This window comes from Muntiacus reevesi, chromosome 19 (assembly GCF_963930625.1).
Source record: "Muntiacus reevesi chromosome 19, mMunRee1.1, whole genome shotgun sequence".
NCBI lineage: Eukaryota > Metazoa > Chordata > Mammalia > Artiodactyla > Cervidae > Muntiacus > Muntiacus reevesi.
Window position 1 is genome coordinate 47,805,374 of NC_089267.1, and position 25,723 is coordinate 47,831,096.

The 25,723-nt window shown below is 38.0% G+C and overlaps 1 protein-coding gene across 3 annotated transcripts in view; it reads left to right on the forward strand.

Annotated features, from left to right (window-relative positions):
• FBXL4 (F-box and leucine rich repeat protein 4) overlaps window positions 1–15,437 on the forward strand; it is a 72,605-nt gene extending 57,168 nt beyond the window's left edge. For all 3 annotated transcript variants that reach the window (XM_065911644.1, XM_065911642.1, XM_065911643.1), the window contains 3 exons: window positions 6,033–6,104; window positions 8,909–9,221; window positions 14,888–15,437. In XM_065911644.1, coding sequence (XP_065767716.1) covers window positions 6,033–6,104; window positions 8,909–9,221; window positions 14,888–15,051 — 549 coding nt within the window. In that variant the 3' untranslated portion in view covers window positions 15,052–15,437. The remainder of the gene's footprint in view (window positions 1–6,032; window positions 6,105–8,908; window positions 9,222–14,887) is intronic.
• Window positions 15,438–25,723: the final 10,286 nt, after the last annotated feature.

Consider the following 25,723-nt stretch of genomic DNA (forward strand, 5'->3'; position numbering starts at 1 on the left):
ATAATTTTTCATATATTCTAAAACTAACAAACTTTTATTTTTTTTCCATTTATTTTTATTAGTTGGAGGCTAATTACTTTATAGTATTGTAGTGGTTTTTGCCATACATTGACATGAATCAGCCATGGATTTACATGTGTTCCCCATCCCGATCCCCCCTCCCGCCTCCCTCTCCATCCCATCCCTCTGGGTCTTCCCAATGCACCAGCCCTGAGCACTTGTCTCATGCATCCAACCTGGGCTGGTGATCTGTAAAACTAACAAACTTCTTAAAGTCCTTAATATATGTCTTCAGGAAAGAGTGGCTTTATAGAAGTGCCAGTGGAAATATGAGGCTTTTGGTGGAGGTGAGTGTGTGTGACCTGTGTGACTGGCTATGATTCAGCTACAGTGAGACGCCTTGTTGGGGCTTCTGTTCTTGGGGGTCAGATTCATTGTCATCCACAATCATGACAGTAAGCAGTATACCAGGTATAATCAATCTACCTGGTAAGGACACATTCGTTAGAGACAGCTGATTAACACATTCTCTCACTGTTGGCATATCACAAGGGAAACCAGATTACAGTTATGAGACCTGTATAGTGAGTTTAGAAGGAGAACAGTGAGCATTATTTATATGACTTAAATGCTTCAAGATGTCAGCACAAAACAGATTGATAATTTCCTCTTAACAGGAAGGAAAGGTATGCTTTTGGAAGAAGATTAAGTCTTTGGATGAGTGTATCCTCTTCACCTGAGCATCATTTAGATGAACAGTGTCAACCAAGTGTGCTTCAGACTTGTCTTCTATGCAGTCTAGACAATCCAACCCTTAACCCTCATATCAAAACATTCTTTCTGTTAATGTAGGCAGTAAGGTTACAGCCCAGTTCAGCTGGTATGCAAAGTGCCATGACTTTTTGACTGCACATCTCTGCCATCATCCATCGTGGGTTGATATGGAAATTGATGGGTTTAGTCATCTGTGACCAAAAATGTCTTCAACTGTGTTATTATAGGAGAGATCTACCACCACGGTAAAAATAAACTTTGAAATGAGACTATAGGGCAAGGCAAATGTGTGTGATTTAGTCTTAGGTTTTGTTCTTTCACACACATTGATTTTTGGAATTTGACACTGGAAAAGGTCAGTTTTCATTCCAACCCCAAAGAAGGGCATTGCCAAAGAATGTTCAAACTACCACACAATTGCACTCCTGCTAGCAAGGTAATGCTCAAAATCCTTCAAGCTAACCTTCAGCAGAACGTGAACCGAGAAATTCCAGATGTACAAGCTGGATTTAGAAAATGCAGAGGAACCAGATGTCAAATTGCCAACATTCATTGGATTATACAGAAAGCAAGAGAATTCCAGAAAACCATGTGCTTCACTGACTATGTGAAAGCCTTTAACAGTGTGGATCTCAACAAACTGGAAAATTCTTTAAGAGATGGGAATACCAGACCACCTTAAGTGTCTCCTGAGAAACCTGTGTGAAGGTCAAGAAGAAACAGAATTGGACATGGAACAGTGGACTGGTTCAGAATTGGAAAGGAGTATGACAAGGCTCTATGTTGTCACTCTGCTTATTTAGTTCGCCCAAGATAGTTTCCTGGGCAAACTCTGGGAGATGGTGAGGGACAGGGAAGCCTGGTATCCATGAGGTTGCAGAGTCAGACTCGACTGAGTGACTGAATAATGTCATGATCTTGAACATTCTCTTTTTAGAGCTCAATCAGAAGTCTAACTTTTCTACCACAGTGTTAATCTTCAGGTTTAACCTATTAAAGATAATATTGTTTTCAAGTTGTGGTTATGTATCAGTATATAAACTGTATCATATTATATATTTAAACAGTATAAAAGAAACAGTTTACAGTAGATGATTTATCCAAACATCTATAAAGTAATTGAATTTAAATATCCTAAATATAGTTAGTTTCAAGTACTTTAAATAGTTCTTAAAATTCTTCAACTTTTAGTCTATATTTCCCTTACCCAAATTTATTGATATTGGAATGCTGGGCCCCCAAAAAATTAAATTAGTGAAAGAGAAATTCACACATGTATATGTATCTTAAATTTCAGTAACTGAGTTATTGTGTTCTTAGGATTTCTTTGGTGGTATTTCTTATGTAAATTTATAAATACTCATTAGTGAATGTACTTTTCTCACATCTCACCTCATTACTTGTAGTTACTGCTCTGATGTGTTTGAAACATCATCCGTGAAAGCACATTTGTGATAAGGTGATGTCACTAGTCTATTTTAGTTAATGTATGTTTGTGATATATAGACTTGTTATCTGTTTCATTAATATGCTGTCTAGGAATCATGTTTTAGAGTAGAAAATACTGATTTTAAAAATTCTATCATCCTGTATTAAGAGTGTTGTAAGTAAGGGTTGTATTCGTTATTAAAGATAAGCAGCAATTTTTAACTGTAAAAAATTTTAATTGGAAAACTTATTAACTAGTTATAATAATTATAAACCCATATTAATGTAAAATAGTGACCATAATATTGTATATGTGGGTTATATAAGGTCTCATTATATTATGAGATGTGCATGATAGATATATATAACTGTTATTCTACTCAGCTATAAATCTGGACTATCTAAAGCTTATATGTGAGTATAATAAGCATCAGTTATCATTTTACTAAGTATTTTTGCTTAGCCCTTTAGAAATCTGGAAGAAAGATTATGATAGGAGATTACTTTACGGATAGCATCTCTTAAAGAAACTGTCAATGAAAATCTGAATTTCTATCTTCTTTTATCTTTTACATATGCTTTTTAAATTTTTTATTTATTTATTTTTGGCTGTGCTGGGTCTTCATTGCTGCATCGGCTCTGTCTAGTTTCGGTGAGCAGCGGCTCTTGTTTAGGGTGATGTGCAGGCTTCTCATTGCAGTGGTTTCTCTTGTTGCAGATCAGGCTCTAGAGTGCGAGGGCTTCTGTAGTTGTGGCATGTGGCCTCAGCTTTTGGGGACTCCCGGGTTCTGGAGCACAGACTTAATAGTTGCGGTGCAAGGGCTTAGTTGCTCCGGGCGTGTGGGGTCCTCCTGGGCCAGGCAGTGCACCAGTGTCTCCTTCACTGGCCGGCGGCTTCTTTCCCACAAGCCACCAGGGAATCCCTCCTTTGTTTCTTAAATTTCCTTGTAACAAGTAGAGGCAATAATAAATCTCTGTAACCTATAGTTATCCATTGGATTTTGAAGCTGCTGATCAAGGCTAGTAGGTAGATTTCAGGTAGAATGCAAAAGGATTCTTTGTTTATGAATGGAAATCCTACTACCAGGTGCCAGCATGCATCTAGCGCAGGGGTCCCCAGCCTCTGGGATCTAGTGCCTGATGATCTGAGGTAGAGCTGATGTAATAATAATAGAAGTAAAGTGCACAGTAAATGTAGAGCACTTGAGTCATCCCCAAACCGGTCCCCGCAACCCTGGTCCATGGAAAAATTATCTTCCAGGAAACCTGTCACTGGTGCCTAACAGGCTGGGAACGATTGACCTCGAGTGTGTTTTGAAAATTCTGTGGAAGGAATTAACATGGATCCAGTCACTTCTTAGTGACTCCTTTTCCACAATGATTTAAATAACGTTGACCTTTGTTTAAAATTTTCAAACTCATTTGAAAATGAATCTGCTGCTTTGCATTATTAAAGCTACTAACTATTTAAATTGTATTTTAATTTTATAGAGCTACTCTTATGCTTATATTGAATTTTCCAGGACTAACCAGCAGAATTTGTCAATTTGGGGACCTTAAAGGTATCTTAAATCTTTTAAATGAGAGGTTCATAAAATTGTTCAGTTTTTATTTCTGAATACTGTTTTTTTGTGGTACCTTTAATGTAGCTTTAATCTATCTGTTTGTGTGTTCTAGAAGTGTAGAAGTGCTGCAAGTAGTCATTAAGGTAGAATTGTTTTCTTAAGGTGGAGGTGGGCTCATTCATTCTGAGGATAGTAAATATTTTCGACCTTGCAGGCCATATGGTCTCTGTCATAACTACTCAGCCCTGCTGCTGTAGAGTGAAAAGTTATAAACAATACAGAAAGAAATGGGTGTGCCCTGTTTCAACAAAAGTTTATTTACAAAAACAGACAATAGGCTAATTTGGCCAATGAGCAGTGTTTCATCAACTCCTGCTCTAAATCATTGAGTCTGTGGTCTCTTTAAAATCAGGTCATTTTATGTCTGGAAGGGAAGAGGTAGTTTTTGCTTTTTGCTTTATCATCAATAGTAGTACTTTCATTCTGAAAACTAATAGAATAGAGAAAAGAAAAGATACTCAAGATACTGTAGGAGGGGATTGGTTCACTGGATTTGGAGAGATTGCAGGCTGATCTATAGATGTGTGCTCTGTACCCGGGAAAGATTGAAAGCAGGAGGAGAAGGGGACAACAGAGGATGAGATGGTTGGATGGCATCACTGACTCGATGGACATGAGTTTGAGCAAGCTCTAGGAGTTGGTGACGGGCAGGGATGCCTGGCGTGCTGCAGTCCTTGGGGTCGCAAAGAGTCAGACACGACTGAGTGACTGAACTGAACTGATACCTGGGCATTCCCAGTGTCTGGCTTATCCTGAGCTCTGCTGGAAAGTCAGGAAACTGTTAACTTGCGCTTGCTCACCTCAGTGCTACCAGTCAACCCTTTTATTTATCTCTATTTGACTCCTTGTTACACTCCTCACTGCATCTCTTCCAAGGTCATTCTTATCCCCTCATAGCTTGGTCTCAGCATTTGATCTCTCGTCTCTTACATAGGAAAGATGTGTGATATTCAATATGAATCTCTTATGTTCTGTGTTAGTTCCTTTTTTAAGGTAGGAATGAAAAATGATCATCTTTATCTACAATTAAATGAATTTTTAATTCTCAATTTAATATGCAGACTGTGTAAGTTATTGTAAAATATTTGCCTAAATAGGTATAATTAGTCGTGAACAGCGAAGGAACTTAGCCATACAGATACATATATCTATTCTCCCCCAAACACCCATCCCACCCAGGCTGCCACATAACATTGAGCAGAGTTCCATGTCCTATTCACTAGGTCCTTGGTGGTGATCCATTTTAAATATAGCACTAACTGCTATTTTTTTTTTTTTGGTTTTGTAACACTTGAAATAGATTAAACAGAGGTTGTATACTATCATTTTTATTTTGTTAGATGTTAATTTAACTAAAATATTTAGAAAGTTTGCCACATGTTTGAGTAGTAATCTTTTTTTTTTTAGTTTATAAAAGAAAAACTAGAAATCTGAATGTTTTGCATTGCTTGCTTTAAAATTTGTCACAGTGGGCATGTAATCAAGTGCAATTTTGATTGTTTAGAGATGTTTCAGGAACCATGATTATGTAGCAGTCTCGCACACCTTTGGGTTTCTTTAGTGGTGAGACCGTTTTCACTGCCCAGGATGGATGGGCTGAAATGGCAGGAACATGACTAGAAAGCGCACATCACATACATTTCAGTCAGCATGTTGCTAGTGACAGGTGCTCGATGGTTGTTGGGATCCTTGTCAACAAAGAGAATCCTCTGACATTAAAGTCACCGGCTCCATCCTGATTTGGGGTAGCTATTGGCAGTTCCATCAGGCTGCAGCTGATCAGCGAATGTCAAAGCTGTGCTGTTCTACACTGCCACCAGCTCTTGGTATTTTTTATTTTATTTTTTTTTAGGGAGGGATGGTTTGGCTTATCTTGTTATTTTGTCTTCACCAGGCTTTCAAATTGCTTACCTTTGGGAAATGCACTGAGAGGTCATAGGGAATATAGGTGTCTTTAGGGCAGGCAAAATCATATACAGAGTGACGACTTACGTGGAGACGAGTAATGATTACCTTGACTCCAAGCCAATCAATGGTGTGAACACCTGGGGACTCATTAAATGGCATTTGTGGTGTCTGTAACTGAGGTTTTGAGCTCTGTTTCAGGAAAAGCAGTGACAGCCCTTAATGTCTAATTGACCTCTTCTCTTTGTTTCACTTTCTTTCTTTTTCCTTGTTTGTGTCTGATGTGGGTCCCAATGGCAGCAAACAGCCCTGCTCAGCATTTTGAACTTCTGTTCAGACCTTCAGCACCTCAGTTTGGGTAGTTGTGTCATGGTAAGTATTGGAAAATTCTTTTTTCTTCCCATGGTTGAATTTTATCCCAACCCGCTCCACACCCACCCGCAGCTTTTCAGATTTATGGTTAACAACAGTGCACCCCACTTTCAAACATTTTTCTTAAATCGAAGAGTTTGTCTTTGAAACATGGACATTACTTATCTGTGAGAACAAGGAAAGAAGTATAGTGTGGTGTAAAGTGGGTGGTTCTGCCTCAAGTAAGATGGTATCTCATACAAGCTATTTACCTCTCTGGGCTTCTTTACAAAATAATAAATCAATCATACCCAAATGCCAGTAGTTTGGTAACTTTTTCATGAGGCTAATTTTAGTTTTTGAGATCTGAGATTATTTCCTGGAAATGTTGATGATAGTAGATAAATTTATTTTGTTTGCTTTTACTTTTGTTTTACTGTCCTTATTGAGTAAGATAAAATGATGGACACCAGCCTATGTTGACGCTCACGTATTTTTGAAGCGTCACTGGTCTGTGAAATCCAAAAGTCTAGGAACTCTTGGAATAAATATTCTTGAGATTTAAAACTGTAGCTTACATGTCATTGAAAGAGTTCATGGCATGAATTAAATGTTTTTCAACTAAATGGCGTGGTTAGTAGTGCTGACACTTAAGGGACAGCAGAGCCCTTGAGATGTGTGTGTGTGTGTGTGTGTGTGTGTGTGTGTGTGTGTGTGTGTTCTGTGTGTGTGTGTGCGTGCATACACACTCAAAGGAAGTGCATCTCCCAGTGTAACTGACTGTGGAGCAATCTATTCCTTTTTATTTTCTTACCTGCCCCCGCCCCCCCCCACACACACTCAAAGCAGATTCAGGAGATCCTAAATCATTCCAGTTTTGCATCCACTTATTAGGAAGACCTTAATAAGCAGGATGGTTGCAAGATCAAAGTTTCTTAGGCCTTGTTAAACCACATGTATAGACTCAGGTGGGTTTCTTTGGTGGCTCCGAGCATAAAGAATCTGCCTGCAGTGCAGGAGATCTGGGTTTGAACCCTGGGTTAGGAAGATACCCTGGAGAAGGGAATGGCTACCCACTCCGATAGTCTTGCCTGGAAAATTCCATGGAAGAGAGCCTATCGGTCTACAGTCCGTGGAGTTGCAAAGAGTCAGACATGACCGAGGGACTAGCATTTTCACTTTCATAGGCTCAGGCTCATCTCGGTCTCTGGATCTTGGGAGCCTACTCACTCAGCATTAAGTTTTGCTTACTTCTGATCAACTTTTTACCTTAATAAGCCATTTCATGGGCTTCTGTTGGGTCCTTCTAGTTTCTCTTCTAGATGAGCTCAGTGACATTCCATGGCACTTTCTGTGACAACACCAGCCAGTTACTGTCACTTGGATCTTTGCCTATGGTTAGCCCTCCTTCTTTAGATTGGTAAGGACCCTGTTTTATCTTTGGCTAGAGGTTTCTGCCTGTTAATTACCTCCCCATTAAGTAGAGCAGCATTCTCTAGAAAAACAGGCCTATGATCACAGGCACTTTAGAGTTGGAATTATGTATGTTTATAGTTGGAATTAGGTGTGGTAGCAGGCAACATTTTCCAAACTTGACCTATGGAACGTTAGTCCTAAAAGATATTCAGTTTAGAAGGCTGTGTATTTATGGGAGAGAGTAGGGCAAATAGAAATTCTGGGTCAAAATTAGGAAACGATGCTCCTATCTCCTCCTCCTGACATTTTCAATAGTACGTCCTACAATAAAGAGGCAGTTTGCCTTTGCTTAAGCCAGTATTTTCTAGCTTTTCCTGACACAACCTGTTTTTCCACATCACATCTGTGAATGTGTCCCACTCATTCCCAGAGACCCTGGCAGCCGCTACCCCCTCCTTCAACCCCTGCCACTATGATCACTCTCACAGCGCCTTGCTTTATTATTTTACTTGTTACTGTCTGAATTTATTTTGCTCACTTATCTGTCTGTATGTCTTTCCAAGAAATGTGAGCACAGTATTTTGGGTTTTTTTTTTTTGGTTCACGGTGGTTCCTGATATCTGGAGTAGTGCTGGCACATTGTAGATGAAAATATGAATAAAGAAATAAGCAAAAGGAAGTAATCATTGGAAATGTTTGCTGTTTCATTTCCTTTTGATATCTGGTGATAATGCCAATACCTGATTATAACAAAAGCAAATAAAACTCTTAAAAAGATTCTGTTTAAAGAAACATCGTTAAAACAGTCAAAGTCCATGAATAGCAGTGTTTAATTCTTGATTAGTAGAAGCTTTTCCCATGATCATGAGTTAAATCACTGGACACCTCTGATAACTGACAACAGCTAACATGTTAAGATCTAAATTACTTTCAGGTTCCATTTTCAGTTTCCAAGGACCTCATTTAACCAAAATTAGTATCCCTATTAGTACTATCAACATATTCACTTACTATTTTAGAGCCTAGCAAAGTATAGGCCGTTATCAGGGAGATCTTACATACCTATCAAAGTGCCAACAGCACTGTCACAATGGGAGGCATACAAGGACACTGAGTAATCCTCAGATTCTTCCGGAGGGCCTGAGGATTTCAGGCTGCCTTTGGATTTAATTCATTAACGTCCTGTCAGGAATTCTTTTAAGTGGATTTTAAAGGACGTGATTACCCTTGCTGTTTTATGAAACAGCGGCTGCTCTGGGAGATGAGTGAGCAGATCTGTATTATCTGCAACGTGGGGATGTTTACATGGAAGCAAACAACAGGAGATGATTAAGGATGTTTGAACATGCTCCGGACAGTTCCGGTTTCTGAGCATAGTGTGGGAAAGACTGAAATTACTTGATTTCCAGATTGAAGACTATGATGTGACAGCTAGCATGATAGGAGCCAAGTGTAAAAAACTCCAGACTCTGGATCTGTGGAGGTGTAAGAACATCACTGAGAACGGGATAGCAGAGCTGGCTTCTGGGTGTCCGCTTCTGGAGGAGCTTGACCTCGGCTGGTGCCCCACCCTGCAGAGCAGCACCGGGTGCTTCGCCAGACTGGCACGCCAGCTCCCAAACTTGCAGAAACTCTTTCTAACGGCTAACAGGTCGGTGTGTGACACAGACATCGAAGAACTGGCCTGTAATTGTACCAGATTACGCCAGCTGGACATATTAGGTAAGGTGCAGTCTGTAAGTTTCGTTTTAAATCCTTGACATTAAAGCTAACCTTAGACATTTTATAAAGGAAAAAAATCTTGGATGCAATCAAAATGTTGTCTTGATAATTATAAATGTCCTTAAGTAAGATAGGGAAGACAATAACAGAATTTTATCACTGAACTTATCAGAAAACTCTGAATAATCCTTAGTTCTTGATCTAGTGAGAAGAATGAGAGTTTCTATGAGCCGTGTTCTCCATTTTTATTGACAGATAAGAAATAATTCATTTGTATAATGAATTCAAGACACACACACACACACGGCTTCTTGATGTTAAATTCTTGATTAAAGAATACTGTAAGTCTCTATCCCTGATGATTGTGCTTTTAGGACTAGTTCTACCCTAAGGCAGAGCTATTGAAAATCCTTCCCAGTTCTGGGATTCCTTGTGTCTTTATTGCAATTTACAGCCAGAAACCGTGTGATATTTTGTTACTTCTGATGTTGGCCAGAATTGCTAGAATGCCACGGTTATAATTGCCCACACAGTTGTGAACTCAAAACACTTGCACTGTGTTTCTGGTAATCTATTAATACTAATAGATTAGTCCTTGAAGTTCTAGTTATATCTTTTCCTGTTTATTCAACATGTAACCAAAGGGAAGCCTGAAGCTTTTCAGCACTGGTGTTTCTGGTTTCACTTAAAATCTCTCCACAGTCCAGGCTTATGGTACATTTGTAGGTGTTGCTTATAGAGTCACATGTTACTTATCCAAGTTACTTACAGGCAGAAATTGTTTCTTGAAAACTTAGGAAGGGAAAATTAAGCCTATGGGATTAATAGTTACAAACTAAGTAACAAAGATATATATGCTAGAATTATATCCAGTGTCTTATAATAACTTTTAATGTAATATAATCTTCAAAAATTACTGAATCATTATATCACATACCTGAAACTAATACAACATTATAAATCAACTATACTTCAGTAAAAGTAAATACATTTTTAAAAGTCAATTAAAAAAAAAACAGTTGATTAACACAAACTTAGGAAGAACTTCTTGTCCATTATATACACACTTTCTGCTAGATACTTCTGTGTTATATTCTCCTTCATCTTCATAGCTCAGAAAGCTGGATGTCATTGCCTTTTCATAGTTGAGGGTGCTAGAGCCAGCAGTTAACATGTAACAGAGCAAGGGTCAAGTACAAGGATTTTGACCCCAGGATCAGTACGGTCTTTTCAAAACACCACACCCACTTAACTTGCTTGTTTCTTTTCCTGCCTATTCATGTTCTCCCTTGAATTAGCCTAGACTTTTTTATAAGATAAATATTTTGAAATGTTAAAAAAAAAAAAAAAGTCAAAGTCACAGGGACGGTGAGAAAAAGCAGCCAAAGGCCTTTTAAAATAATCATGAATTGCATCAGGCTTCACTTCAGAGAATGGTGCCAGTGTTGTTTAAAATCTATTATACAGTTCCCCCTCCAAAAAACCCTCAGATAAACCCCGAAACATACTCTAGAGATGGAGAGTAGCCAGTATCTGAAAATGATGCTACCAAACTACAAAGATATAAGTTAACACTGATCCCAAAACAAAGCACAGTTGTTATGGACCATGGGTTCTGTTGTCAGGTAGCCTAAGTTAGGTCTATGAATGTATGAATTACTTGACTGAGACATAAATGCAAGTAAGAAGTATCATGACTTCTTTTGAAATATTTCTGACTTGCATGAACAAGGGAGTATCATTATTTATTTTACTGAGTATAATTATATAATTTTTAATGGAAGATGACCATCATGCAAATATATTGGAGCATCTTATTTTAAATATAAAGAGCACAGTAAAAAAGAAAATCACTAATAATAATTCATAATGTTAACAGTGATGTGACTGTATGCTTTATACTGTTCTGAGCATATTTTAACTTATTTAATCATCACCATAACCTTATGAGGTATTAATAGATATATTAGCCACAGAGGAGAAAACAGATGGAAACAGGTTAAATGATTTGTCCAGGGCTCCTGACTAGTAAGGAACCTGGACTTGAACCAGTCTCTGCTTCTAACCACCATGCTGTAATTTTATTGTTTTTTGGCTTCTTTTCACCGTCTAGTGTTAGAATCCTTATTGTTTTCTTTTAAAGGGGATTCTTAGTTAAACTATGCTGTTATTCATTATTTTATTTGTCATTTTGTGATTAGCACATATGAACATTAAGTGGCATAGCTTCTTCATACTAAACGTACTTATCTATCAGTACAAAGCTGAATAAGGTAGAGTCCCTGTCTTCAGAGAGTTGATAACCTAGCAAGAAGGAATAAAACAAGCATAAAAATAGCTGTAAGGCAAACTAGAAGCAAGTCCATCTCGATGAAGCTCAAAGCAAAGAGAAATATATATATGATCAGAGAAAGAAGGAAAGGCTTCATTCAAAAGGCTAATAGGTGACTGCCCTCATGGTCCAGTGGTTGAGAATCCGTCTGTCAGTGCAGGGGACACTGGTTCGATCCCTGGTCCGGGAAGATCCCACTTGCTGGAGGGCAGCTGAGCCCATGTGCCCAACTACCGAAGCCCCGTTGTCTTACAGCCCTTGCTCTGCAAGAAGAGAGGCCACTGCAGTGAGAAACCCACGTGCTACAACTAGAGAGTAGCCCCTGCTACCGCACCTAGAGAAAAGGCACGCTTAGCAACAGAGATCCAGCATAGCCAAAAATAAAGATAGAAAATAATTTTTTTAAAGGCTCATAGGTATTTGAAAGATAGACTTAAAAAGTGAGCAGGAAATTGGGGGAGGAGGGATTTTAGGCAGAAAGAATAGCATGAAGCAAAAACAAAGCAGTTGAAATCACAGGATATCTTTCGCGAACAGGCAGTCTTATTTGATCTAAAATGTTGGTATAATGGAGGGTATCATGGGAAGTTTTGAGCTCCAGGATGAGGAATCTGCACAAAATTAAACAAGAGTTCTTACTGGGCTTCAGTTAGGGGTATGAGGGATATATTTAGAGCTATGTTTTAGGAATCCTTACCTGGGAATGAGTAGTAGGTGACTTGGAGAAGGAAGAGATCAAAATCAGAGAGACTGACTGCAATAATCCATCTAACGAGGGTCGACACCAGGGTAATGGCATTGGGAAATCAGCCACCATCGCTTCATCCTTCCGTTGATGCACACCTATTGAGCGTATATTGTGTTTGGCCTTGTTTTCAACATGGGAGATACTCAGTGCCCTGAAGGAGCAAGCTGACTGAAAACAGAACGGTGTCCTAAGCACACAACAAAACAACACAGAGCGCCCTGGAAGCGTAGGTCAGGGGACGCCGGCCAGTTAACCGTTCAGGCTCTGACCTCCTTCCCTGACGTTCTCTTGGGCTTTAGGAGCTCCGGATTTATCAGGAAAGACTTCTCTAGTGGCTCCGTGGTAAAAAGTCCAAGCTGCAATGCAGGAAACACAGGTTTGATCCCCGGGTCCAAAAAATCCCCTAGAGAAGGAAATGGCACCCACTCCAGTATTCTTGCCTGGGGAATCCGATGGACAGAGGAGTCTGCTGGGCTATACTCCATGGGGTCACAAAAGTGTTGGACACGACTTAGCAATTGAACAACAACGGTTTATCAGGAAACTCAGATTCAAATGACCAAGACTGGCAAGTAGACAATGGTCACAACCCTACGTGAAAGAGTTCACGGGCATCAGGGGTTTTCTGATCTTCTATAACGACATCCCCCTCAGGATAGCTTACAGTATAGTGTTAGTCTCAGTCAAGTCTGACTCTTTGCGACCCCTTCGACTGTAGCCCACCAGACTCCTCTGTCCATGGAACTCTCCAGGCATGAATACTGGAGTGGGTGGACATTCCCGTCTCCAGGGAATCTGCCCGACCCAATCTCCCACGTTGCAGGCAGATTCTTTACTGTCTGAGCCACCAACTAAAGCATACGAAAAAGACAATTATCATGATACAGGTGTCCATCTCTCTTTCCTGCCTTCTCCTGTCTGGCCTGCTGAGGCCCCCGGCCCCGACGCCCTCCCTCTGCTGCCTTAGGCTCTGTGTCTGCACCTCCCCCTGGTCCTGCTTTGCTTTTCTCTTGTCATGCTAACCATATCTGCTTCTCGGGGTGCACATGCCCAAATATAGCAACCCTGGGCCAGTTTTCCAGGTCTTTAGTTCAAGAGATTGAGTTGGCACTGGAGACTTTCAGTTCAGTTCAGTCGCTCAGTCATGTCCGACTCTTTGCAACCCCATGAATCGCAGCACACCAGGCCTCCCTGTCCATCACCAACTCCCCGAGTTTACTCAAATTCATGTCGATGGAGTCGGTGATGCCATCCAGCCATCTCATCCTCTGTCGTCCCCTTCTCCTCCTGCCCCCAATCCCTCCCAGCATCAGGGTCTTTTCCAGTGAGTCAGCTCTTTGCATCAGGTGGCCAAAGTATTGGAGTTTCAGCTTCAGCATCAGTCCTTCCAATGAACACCCAGGACTGATCTCCTTTAGGATGGTTGGATCTCTTTGCTGTCCAAGGGACTCTCAAGAGTCTTCTCCAACACCACAGTTCAAAAGCATCAATTTTTCAATGCTCAGCTTTCTTCACAGTCCAGCTCTCACATCCATACATGACCACTGGAAAAACCATAGCCTTGACCAGACAGACCTTTGTTAGCAAAGTAATGTCTCTGCTTTTTAATATGCTCTCTAGGTTGGTCATAACTTTCCTTCCAAGACTGAATCCCAATTCTGAATTCCCAGGAGGATCTGCATTGGTTTGCCACAGGGCTGGTCACAGTCAGGATAGCAGTATAGTCACAGCTTCTAGAGTCTGTGGCAGGGAGGGGAGGAGATAGGATTTCTCACAGCAAAAGGCATAGACTACTGTTTCAGAAACTTTAATCCTCATCCCATGAATCTATACACAATACCATTGTGGGTTTTTTTTTCCCCCCTCCCTAGAAAATCTGTAGTTACAACACATGACATCATATTTGGTATGTATTGAGTGCCTGCCATGTATCAGGTGCTTTACTTAATTTATATGATTTATATTCCATCTGAATACCCCATAATCACTTGAAATTTATTATGAGCTAAATAGTACTCATCAGCCATCATTTGTCTTCCAGTCGTGCCATTTTAAACTTACTGTAGGCCGTATCAAGTTGTATTGTACGTATTTGCTTTCAGCTCTGGTCGATGAGTTCTTTAAGGCAGGCACATGCCTCACTCATCTTTGTATCTCTATTTCCCTGAGACAGAAGTTTCTGCCGGGCAGTTGCTCAGTAATTGCACTGCATGGAACTAGAGGTTGAATCATTGTTAAGTATTGAGGCCCGATCTGACCCACGGGTTCAGGAAAAGGAGATGTGCAAACAGGTTTGAACTGGAGTGAACAGCAATAGGGAAGTCTGGAGGAGCTGACTGGAAAGGGTGGGAGGTAGGAATGAAAATCAAATGGGTAGGTTATTGATGACATTCAGGTCCTAGATTCTCCAGCTTGCCTGGAAAAAAACTTTTGACAGGACAATTTCAATATGAAGTCTTTTAAGAAATGATTTTAATTCTTAAAAAGCTATTTTAAATGTATTTTAAGTAATTCACAAAAGGAACTCTTCATCAGGATATTATATATATGTTGTGTAACGTTTTGTTCTGTATTGTTTTTAAACAGGAACTAGAATGGTAAGCCCGGCATCCTTAAGAAAACTCCTGGAATCTTGCAAAGATCTGTCCTTACTTGATGTGTCCTTCTGTTCTCAGATCGATAACAGAGCAGTGCTGGAACTCAGTGCAAGCTTTCCGAAAGTGTTCATTAAAAAGAGCTTTACCCAGTGACTCCATATATGTCCTGTAATAAAATGAATGTGCTTTTTCAGGGCTTTGTTTGGGGGTTGGTTTTGTTTCATTTTTATAATGGTGGGCATGTCTTAATATCCCATTAAGACATTTGTGAATTTTAAAGAAAAATGTGGAATTGTCCCTTAAATCACTGAATCAATGATTTAAACAAATGTTTTCACAAAATAATGTAAGCACTTTCCTTCAAGAATATTTGAGTGGCTCATATTTTTATTTTATGTTAATCAGTGGTATAATGCTTCAGTCAGTAACTAAATGTTTGATAAAAGTAATATGGAAACATTTTAACTTATTTTGGAAGGAGCACTTTGGACAATAAAGTATGATATTTATGCAAAAATAAAGTTAATTTTCCACACCTCCATGTAAGGATGCCTTATTAATAATAAGCCTTATGACCTGACCAGTGTTCTGTTTGGTATGTACAGAATTGTGAGAGTTGTGTGAAGGAAGAATCCTATTTTTCATTTGTTAAGGTTATTTTTTTTGTTGATGTACTAATTATTCAAGTTGAAAGTTTTTAGTTTCTCCACTTTTCTTCTGATATATTTATCTATTTTACTGTTGGATAATAACTATAAAAAGATGGGCAAAAATAAGAACAAGAGGTCCTAAATGAAATAATTTTACAACTGCTCGGCAGATGCCTTAAAAATTTACCAGAGGGAAAGGTTTAAGTCATCAGGATTATATGTGGGTTTTATTTATTTGTTTTTTCTGTGCCCTAGCACCTTAAATAATCAGAAATCAGGTATAGTGGAGGAAACAAAGCAAAGAAGCATTGTTTTGTTGATTGTAAATTGATTTAGTTCTGCTGCTAAGAAAGTAGACAGAAAATATTTTGTGGAATGAAAAAGCAGGGCTGTTCCAAATACCAAACTAAATATTAAATGTTTAGTGTAACAAAATTTATTTTCCCACACAGGGCAGAGTGTTAATTTCCAATATCCACACATCCTAGAGAGATCCTGTAGAACTCTGCTGTCCACAGCGGCCACTAGCCACATGTGGCTGTTTTATTTAACTTGAATTTAATTAAAAAGGCCATTCCTAGGTTGTACTAGCCACATTTCAAGTGTTCAGTAGTTCCCCGAGGCTAGTGGTTATCATATTGGACAGCACTACTGTATAATTTCTTGTTATAAGATGTAGTCATTTAAGAAGAAGCATATTTGGGTTAAAAATTAGCATAGTTAATATATATCTCTAGGAAATTTTTGAAGAATACTCTCAATATTGTATATAGAAAAGCATTTTTACCCCTACCAAAGTTCTTAAGCTAGTGAATTTATACATATGGGAAATAGAAGGCATTCAGTAAATAGTTATTGAATGAATAAGAATATATTATTAAATTCAGCCATATGTCAAATTTTAAAATTATAAATTACAAGTAGTACTGTGCCTATTCTTTTATAGAATATAAAGAATGTAGTATGTGACATTTAAAATATTAAAATGGTAATCCAGTCTCCTCCACATAAGAAACCATTGTATGAGAGTTGCTGTCCTTTTGATACGCCCCACATCTTCTGTTTGATGGCAGAAGCAAACGGCAGTAAGAAAAGGGCTTGCTTACTCTATATTCCTATATTCAAGCACTTGCTTTTTACTCAGGAATGCAGGTAAGCATCTTAAATGTCTGTTTCAGTGGAGGATGGGATTTATGATTTGACTACCAACTGGGTGAAGTACTTTTCTCTTAAGCTAACAGCTATCATTGAATTAATACTTCCCATGAGGCACTCTTGCCTGTGAATTGCATTTATAACTCATTTAGTCTTCATAATAACCCTGTGTGATAGATATCATTGGTTACTCCCATTTACAGATGAGGAAACTAAGACAAAGAAAGATCAAAGAACTTATCTCATGACCATAGCTGCTCCTGGCAGAGCCACGCATACACACCCAAGCGATCTGGCCTTAGATACTGTATGGTCAGTCTGTGCTTTAAAAGTGTCCAGGTGAGGCATCTGGTTCTAGGGCAGAGGTTGGCAAACATTTTCTGTAAAGACCTGGATACTGAATATTTCAGGCAGACCTGGATACTGAATACTGTGGGCTAAAAGGCAAAAAATTGAGATTATTTTGTAAGTACATATGTAACTAAAGAGAAAATGAATTTCCACAAAATTTTTATTGACAGAATTCAAAACATAAAAACAATTGAAGTTTTCTGTATTACAGTTCTACTAAGAGAAAGAAATACTTTGGAGGAGGGTAACATTTCACTTAGTTTGGAGTCAGTGTTAATAATATTTCCTGTCATCAAAATAGAAAAAAATTGATTGTACATATTCATCTGTTAATGTTCATCTGCAGTAAGATTTTACATATTTTGTCTTTGAAAATATCTTTTCATACAGATAAGGATTGCCAAATACATTAATCCATGAGAATATGATTTTCATGGAGCAGATTTATCACTTGGAAGGCATTAATAGAATTTCATTAGGTTCTTTCTTCCCTTGATATTTTCCTTTCAGGATATTACAGTGCAGATTATTCACTTCCCGACTCACTTCCTGATTGAAGTTTAGGTGGAAGTTCCTCAGTTGCACAACTGAATAGATTTTGACAAGTAGGTATTTTCTTTACACTTACATTCAGAGATCCAGAAAACACTGCCAGACCTACTGTTGGAACTCAGAAAATACACCTGCTGCAAATTCATGTGAGAATGGGGCTCCTGTCATTTGTCTTACCTTCCATAGCACAGGAAGTAATAAAGCAGCTCTGTGTTAACTTTATGATTCAGTGTTAGTCGTCATCAATATAACTTTGTTGTGTTAAGCTTCACATATAAGCGCTCTTTTGCTGGCTTCACCTCCAGAGCTCCTGATTCAGTTGTTTGTCTCGAAGTTGTGCCCGACTCTTTGTGACTCCATGGACTGCAGCCCGCCAGGCTTCTCTGTTCCTGGGATTTCTCAGGCAGGAATACCGGAGTGTGTTGCCATTTCCTTCTCCAGGGAATCTTCCTGATGCAGGGATGAAGCCCACATGTGCATTGTCTGGCAGAGTCTTTAGCTCTGAGCCACCTGGGAAGCCTTCTGACTCAGTAGAATTTGCGTTTCTAATACTGGTTAGGCATTGCTGCTCCTGCTGCTCGGAGGGCCACCCTTTGAGAAACCTACAGTTCTCCTTAAGTCTGAATCTTTCCCTTAATCCCAGTGAATCCACATATAGTGGGAATAACTACTGTCATATTGTTGTGCACCATTTCAGTTTTTGGTTAAATTCATTACAAAACATTATCAAGCCTGCAACAAAAGCTAAATTCCAAAGCCATTCAGTATTCTGTAATAGTGGTTGAGGGCATTTCTTCTAGTTCAGAAAAATCTCAATATCAGCTCTGATCTAAAAAGCTCACAGTAAAACTACCACTGTTTAGCTAACTGTTGTATGAGAGGACAAATAAGGATATTCAGCTTCTTTATCTGATGAAAAATAGCAGAACTAATGATGGTTAGATGAAGTTCTCCACTGACATTGCTATTCCAGTAGCACAACAACACAATATTAAATCATATATATTTCATGAAGTACTTGTTGATGAATAATACAGTAAACATTGTAGGTTTTAAACTGCATTTTCACAAACTTTGTAGATTTGCCCAACTAAACCTTTTGGTTTTTTGCTCCACACATATTTTTACCACCACTGGTTGTAACGCATCTTAGCAGATTCTACTTTAGGTTATACTGAATTCATATTCTCTTAACTTACTAGAAAATATTCTTGTCTGTTAATTGTTCCATGCAGACCACTCATAGAAACCAACTCTTCAGTCATTTCAACCTTGGCGTTGACTCATCAAATAAATAATGATAACTTGGCAGTATCAGTAACATCTGTTGACACATCTAGAGCCAAGGAGAACCACTCAGAATCATTTGCTTTGGTTTTGTATTGACTAATGTTGTTGTTCCCAGTGTTCTCAATTCTTTGGGCCAAAAGGCTAATTTATTAGTCCTAAGCAGGTTTACTTTGGACACATTTCTTCAGCTGATGAATCAAAAACAATTTAATTAACTCACCATTGGTAAAAGGCTTTCCTTGCTTGGCTAACAAATGAGCCACTTACAAACTTACTTTGCAGCTTTATTTTCATTTTTTAATTTTTGCAAAGACATTTTGCTGTGATAAGATACCTTGTTTTAAATTTTCTAATTTTTCTGGCCATTACACTCCTATGAATTGAGACTATTGTGGTGAGTGCTTAGTATGGTAATTCTCATGTATGTAATAGTCTTTCAGAGTGGCTACAGTGTCACTGCGTTTTAAACACAATGCTTTGCCATCTAATTTGGTAACAAAATAATCCATACTCCTCTCTGCCTTAAATACATGACACTTGAATTTACTTTTTTCTTTTGTTGTTCCAACTTTATGGGTATGCACTGGTAATAAAAACTTTAAAAATATTGTGGAATGACAATATGTGTGGCATTCAGAATGCTGGTAACTGTATCACTACGATTTGTAATGTGCCGAGCAGCAGTGCAAAATGATGAGAGCATCAGGTAGGTGTCTGTCACTGCTACTCAGCTCTGCCATTGCAGTCTGGAAGCCACCATTGACAAGAAGTGAATACGTGTAGTAACATCCCAATAAAACTGTATTTCTAGACACTTAAAGTTGAATTTCATATAATTTTCATGTGTCACAAAATATAATTCTTTTGATATGTTTATTATTCGCTTTTTTTATAATGGAAATGATAAAAAACATTTTTAAGTTGTAGTCTGAATTTGGCTTGTGGGCCTAATTTTTGACCCCTGTAGGAGGAGATTCTGAAATCAGTTAATGCAGCTTTGCCCGTTCCTAATTTTATAAATCAGAATCAAGCCTGTTCTCAGCTTTTATCTTTTTCATTTTACCATTTAGATTTTAGAATTAAGAACAATATTTTGCTCACTTAAGCTAAACTAAGCTAAGTGAAAGTAGCTCAGTTGTGTCTGATTCTTTGTAACCCCATCAACGATGCAGTCCATGGAATTCTCCATGCCAGAACACTGGGGTGGGTAGCCATTCCCTTCTCCAGGGTATCTTCCTGACCCAGGAATCAAACCAACGTTTCCTTTGTTGCAGGCGGATTCTTTACCAGCTGAGTGACCACGAAAGCCATTTTGCTGACTTAGAGAAAATAAAACTTCCACCATGACAAGAATTTTGGATCTTTTGATTGAGATATTTTTTGTTGAGGTATATTTGACAATTAAGAATTGTATATATTTTAAGGTATACAATTCGATAATTTGATATACATTGTGGGAAAAAATCACCACATTCAAGCTAATTAATATATCCCCTATTCAGATAGTTCACACTTTTTTTTGGTGGTGACGGTAAGATCCACCCTATTGGTGAATTTTAAATATACAGTGCAGTATTGGTAACTCTGGTCACATTGTTGTACATTAAGTCTCCAGAACTTATTATGCTTAACTGAAACTTCGTGCTTTTTCACCACCATCTCCCCATTTCTCCCTCCTGAGTCCCTGGTAACCACCATTATATTCTCTGTTTCTATGAATTTGACTAGTTTAGATTTCACATAGAAGTGAGATCATGTACTATTTTTTTTCTGACTTGTTTCACTTCACTTAGCACCATGTCCTCCAGTTTCATCCATGTTGTAGATAGCAGGATTTCTTTTTTAAGGCTAAATAATATTCTATTTTACACACAGATGTACCACATTTTTTTTATTCGTTCTCTTAACAGACATTTATCTTGTTTCCATATCTTGGCTTCTGTGAATGTGTCAATAATGCTGAAGTGAATGTGGAAGTGCAGATTCTCAGAAATGGGATTGCTGAATGCTGTGGTATTTCTGTTTTTACTTTTTTGAGGAACCTCCAGATTATTTTTATAAAGGCCATACCAATTTATATTCCTACCAACAGTGTACAAGGGTTCCCTTAATAAAAGTGAATATGTAGATTATCCATTAAAGTTTAAAGCCTGATGACCCATTATTGCTAGCATTGTCAACTGACTTTTTAAATTTTTTATTATTATTTATCTTAGAATTTTGGTAAGACAAATGACTTTCCTGGTGGCTCTTAATAGACAAAGATATCTCCCTGACTTTGGGAGCATAATTAAAGGATCCTCTCAATTTAAACTGCTTGTGTAAAAATGCACAATATGCAGCAAAATGTTCAGGCAGTTAAAATTCTTCCTTTCCTTTGGAGTGATTAATTTTGAGCCAATATATAGCAAAGCAAAGCTGATTTCTTGGCAGAATTATTTTTATTTTTTCGTGTTTCCCTATGAATTAACTTAGAAACTGAAAACTCATATTTGCAAGTGTAAAAATACTAACCAAGAAAGTCAGTAAAAATTACGTACCATGTATATTATTAGTGAATTTTCTGGATTTTCATTTTTTACTTTAAGGCATTAAAGGATTCCTATTACTGACAGAGTAATTTTCAAAGCCATTTATCAGTGTTGCATCTTAGTTCTCCTCCATTTAGCACATTTAATATTGATACTTCAAAATAACTCTTTTTTTTAAGTTATTCCAAAAATTTTGTCAGCGACCCCTAACAGATTGTTATCTATTGCCAAAACACTATTCTAGCAGCTCTGGTTTTATACGTGTAGCCCAGTTCTCTATTAATGTTAATAAGCAAATGAGGTGATTGGCACCTATAGTTGCAAGTCAAAAGGGAAGAGATAAATTACTTTAATCAGAGATGATTTATTATGTATATTTTATATACTGCTTTATAAATGTGGATAGAGGCCAAGATTTTTCCTTTGGCACAGCAGAGTGTCTTTAATATTTTTGCTTATAAGTCTAAATTTTTGGCTTAAATTTTTGTGTATATGAATGCAATTAATGGTTTATTTGATTTTGAAAATAAAAAGGCTATTATGTTAAAATTGACATTTTCAGATGAAGGAAGATTTTTATCAATGTATTTGGTAAAGTAACTTAGTGCAGTCTTAGCTGTAAAATTTTTAAGGGAAAATTTTAAAGCAAAACAGTCATATGATCAGATAAGTTATATAGATTACACCGAAGAAAAAAATAGCTCTGTTACAAATGAGCATCTGTACAGGCAACTGACTGAGATGTTTAAAATTTTATTTGTATAAAAATGCTGTTCAGTGCCTAATGATTTTTATTGTTCATATTATTCTGTACTTTAGAATAATAAGATAAGCTTGAGTATCTCATTAGCTCACTTTCAAGACTGATCATTTCAGGACACTGCTGAATATAATGGAAGGTTTGGGTAAATAGGTTTGTGTCACAGTCTCTATGAAATTAGACGAGAATAAGGCTGGAAGATAAGCTATCATCTATGTGCTGAACAGTAGCAATCCATCCTTAAGCTATGAAATGCCATCGGCTCGGGTGCATTCTGTAAACTGTACAATTACATGAGTCTGCAATTAAACTGTAAACTGCGGTCACACTGTTATTTACTTTTCCTTTATGCTTTCTCAGTAGTTACCCCAAATAAGATTTATTCACTTGCAATTTGTTTGTTATTAGTTTAGTATAGTGTTTTCCTACTTTTAGTTATAAAGTATCGTGTACTGTGATACCTGCTTTTTGTAGAAGCCAATTACTTCGCTACCAGTTAAGCTCCTAAGTTGTCCCACAGTTTTTAGTCACACCCAAACTACTTCTAGTGAGCTAGACTGGAATAAATGACAAGATAAAACACATTCATCCATGCATTTAGTCAACAGTATGTATTGACACTGATAGCTCAGTTGGTAAAGAATTCACCTGCAATGCAGATGGTTCAATTCCTGAGTTGGGAAGGTCTGCTGGAGAAGGGATAGGCTACCCACTCCGGTATTCTTGGGCTTCTCTTGTGGCTTAACTGGTAAAGCATTTGCCTGCAATGCAGGAGGCCTGGCTTTGATCCCTGGGTTGGGAAGATCCCCTAAAGAAGGGAAAGGCTACCCACTCTAGTATTCTGGCCTGGAGAACTCCATGGATGTAGAGTTAGCTCCTAAGTTGTTCCACAGTCTTTAGTCACACCCAAACTACTCCTAGTGAGCTACACTGGAATAAATGTCACAAGAAAAAACACATTCATCCATCCATTTAGTCAACAGTATATATTGACAACAAAACTATTTTGATATGTGTTCTAGGCAAAGATTAGGGGTGGGGCAGGTTTGCAAAATGTGTATAAATAACTACAAAGTAATTTTCAAAAATGTCTTTGTGCCAAGAAAAAATTTTATGGTAAATAAGCACGGGATGCAGATCAGGAAGCAACAGTTAGAACTGGACATGGAACAATAGACTGGTTCCAAATAGGAAAAGGAATACGTCAAGGCTGTATATTGTCACCCTGCTTATTTAACTTATATGCAGAGTACATCATGAGAAACGCTGGGCTGAAGAAGCACAAGCTGGAATCAAGATTGCCAGGAGAAATATCAATAATCTCAGATATGCAGATGACACCACCCTTATGGCAGAAAGTGAAGAGAAACTAAGAAGCCTCTTGATGAAAGTGAAAGAGGAGAGTGAAAAAGTTGGCTTAAAGCTCAACATTCAGAAAACTAAGATCATGGCATCTGGTCCCATCACTTCATGGGAAACAGATGGGGAGACAGTGGAAACAGTGTCAGAATTTATTTTGGGGGGCTCCAAAATCACTGCAGATGGTGATTGCAGCCATGAAATTAAAAGACGCTTACTCCTTGGAAGGAAAGTTATGACCAACCTAGATAGCATATTAAAAAGCAGGATTGGGGGCAGGAGGAGAAGGGGACGACAAAGGATGAGATGGCTGGATGGCATCACCTACTCGATGGACTTGAGTTTGAGTAAACTCCGGGAGTTGGTGATGGACAGGGAGGCCTGGCGTGCTGCGATTCATGGGGTTGCAGAGTCGGACACAACTGAGCGACTGAACTGAACTGCACTGAAGCATGGGATACAATGAATTCAACAAAGTTACGTTTCTTTACTGCTGAACTTTAGAAACTCTTCTATCTAATGGACATGATAACGGTGAGATAGAGTGAAGATTTGTAGTGATTGCCAATTTTCTAGGGAATACCTGTAAACATCTCTTGGAAGCTTTAGTTTCTTGGTGGACAGTTTGGAAAATGCTGCTAAGGAGCATAATATATTATCAAAAGTATTCACTACAGTAATTTTTCATTATTTGCTAAAGATTATGCATTATAATTTGTTTCTATGAAAAATATTTTTAATTTTTATTTAAGAAGATTATGAAGTTGACTAATACTTTGATGATATAAATGTAAAAAAAATTTCTGAGTATGATTATATTTTGGCCCATAATTTCTAACTCAATTTTTATTCATATATTAGATTTTTAGAATATGTGTTTACCATTGGTATCCTAAAATTCTGTGAAATATGAATCATGGTCTACCCATTGGAAATGCATAAAGGAACTGCTGCAGCATCTGATTATTTTTAATATTTATTTCGGTATTAATAACATTGAATGGCAATAGAATTTCACTGTCAAGTTAATTTGTATGTTATACTAGCCCATAAGCTGTTCTAATAATCAACTGGGTAGTAACAGGAAAAAGTAGAAATTTTAGATTAACTTTATCAGTGACCATTTTAAAAATATTTATATATAATATATTTTTAAAGGTATAGTAACAGCATTTACTACTGTCATCTGTTTTGCTAAAGTCTTCAAATAAAGGAAGGTAGTAATTTATTATGAGAATCATTCTTCCCTAATAGATACTCTTACATGAACCCTATTACATGTTAGTCACCTATATATACATGTATTTATTTCAATCTCACAAAATCAATCTCTAATTTCTCTTATAAACCTTTTTAAAGTGGGAAGTTATATTTCAGCAGTGTGTTCTATAGAATATTTATAAATTGATGCTGAGATTACAACAGAAAAGCTAGAAAACTATTAATACTAACACACATTCTGGCATACAGTTGTTCTTATTTGAGAGATTTTTTTGCTGACAGACACCCCAAATAAAGAACTAGGAGTGTTGAAGCCCTGCTAACTTGTTTAAAAGTCTTAAAAATAATCGTACCCAATAAAATCTAAAATAAATATGTATACATTTTTATAATCAGAAATATTCTAAAGTTGAAAGACCTTTAAATGTGTTTTCATCATATGTTACGCTATTTGTCAGCAGTATCTGGCCCTGTGTATCTGCCCAGAAAATAGAAACACTTTTCGACTATTAGACGACTGTTCAGGTTCTGCCTTTCAGCATACCTTCTGATTTCCCATCTATGGGCACTCCTTGTCAAAATCAAGGGTCCCAGGTCTTACGCTGGGTGCATCAGTTTATCAGAGTCGAGTCTGAGTGGAACAGCGCCTTCTCTTCTTCTCAGCCTCTGTAACAAGTCACTGGTGGTGGTGGTGTTCAGTCACCAAGTCACGTCTGACTCTTTGTGACCCTGTGGACTGTAGCCATGCTCCTGCCCATGAAATTCTCCAGGCAAGAATACTGGAGTGGTTTACCATTTCCTTCTCCAGGGTGCCTTCCTGACCCTGGGATTGAGCCCACATCTCCTGCAATGGCAGGCCGATTCTTTGCCACTGAGGCCCCCAGGGAAGACTGTAAGAAGCCACTAGCTTCCATTGTAATTCTGTAGCTTCAAATCCTCCCCCCATAAATCAAACT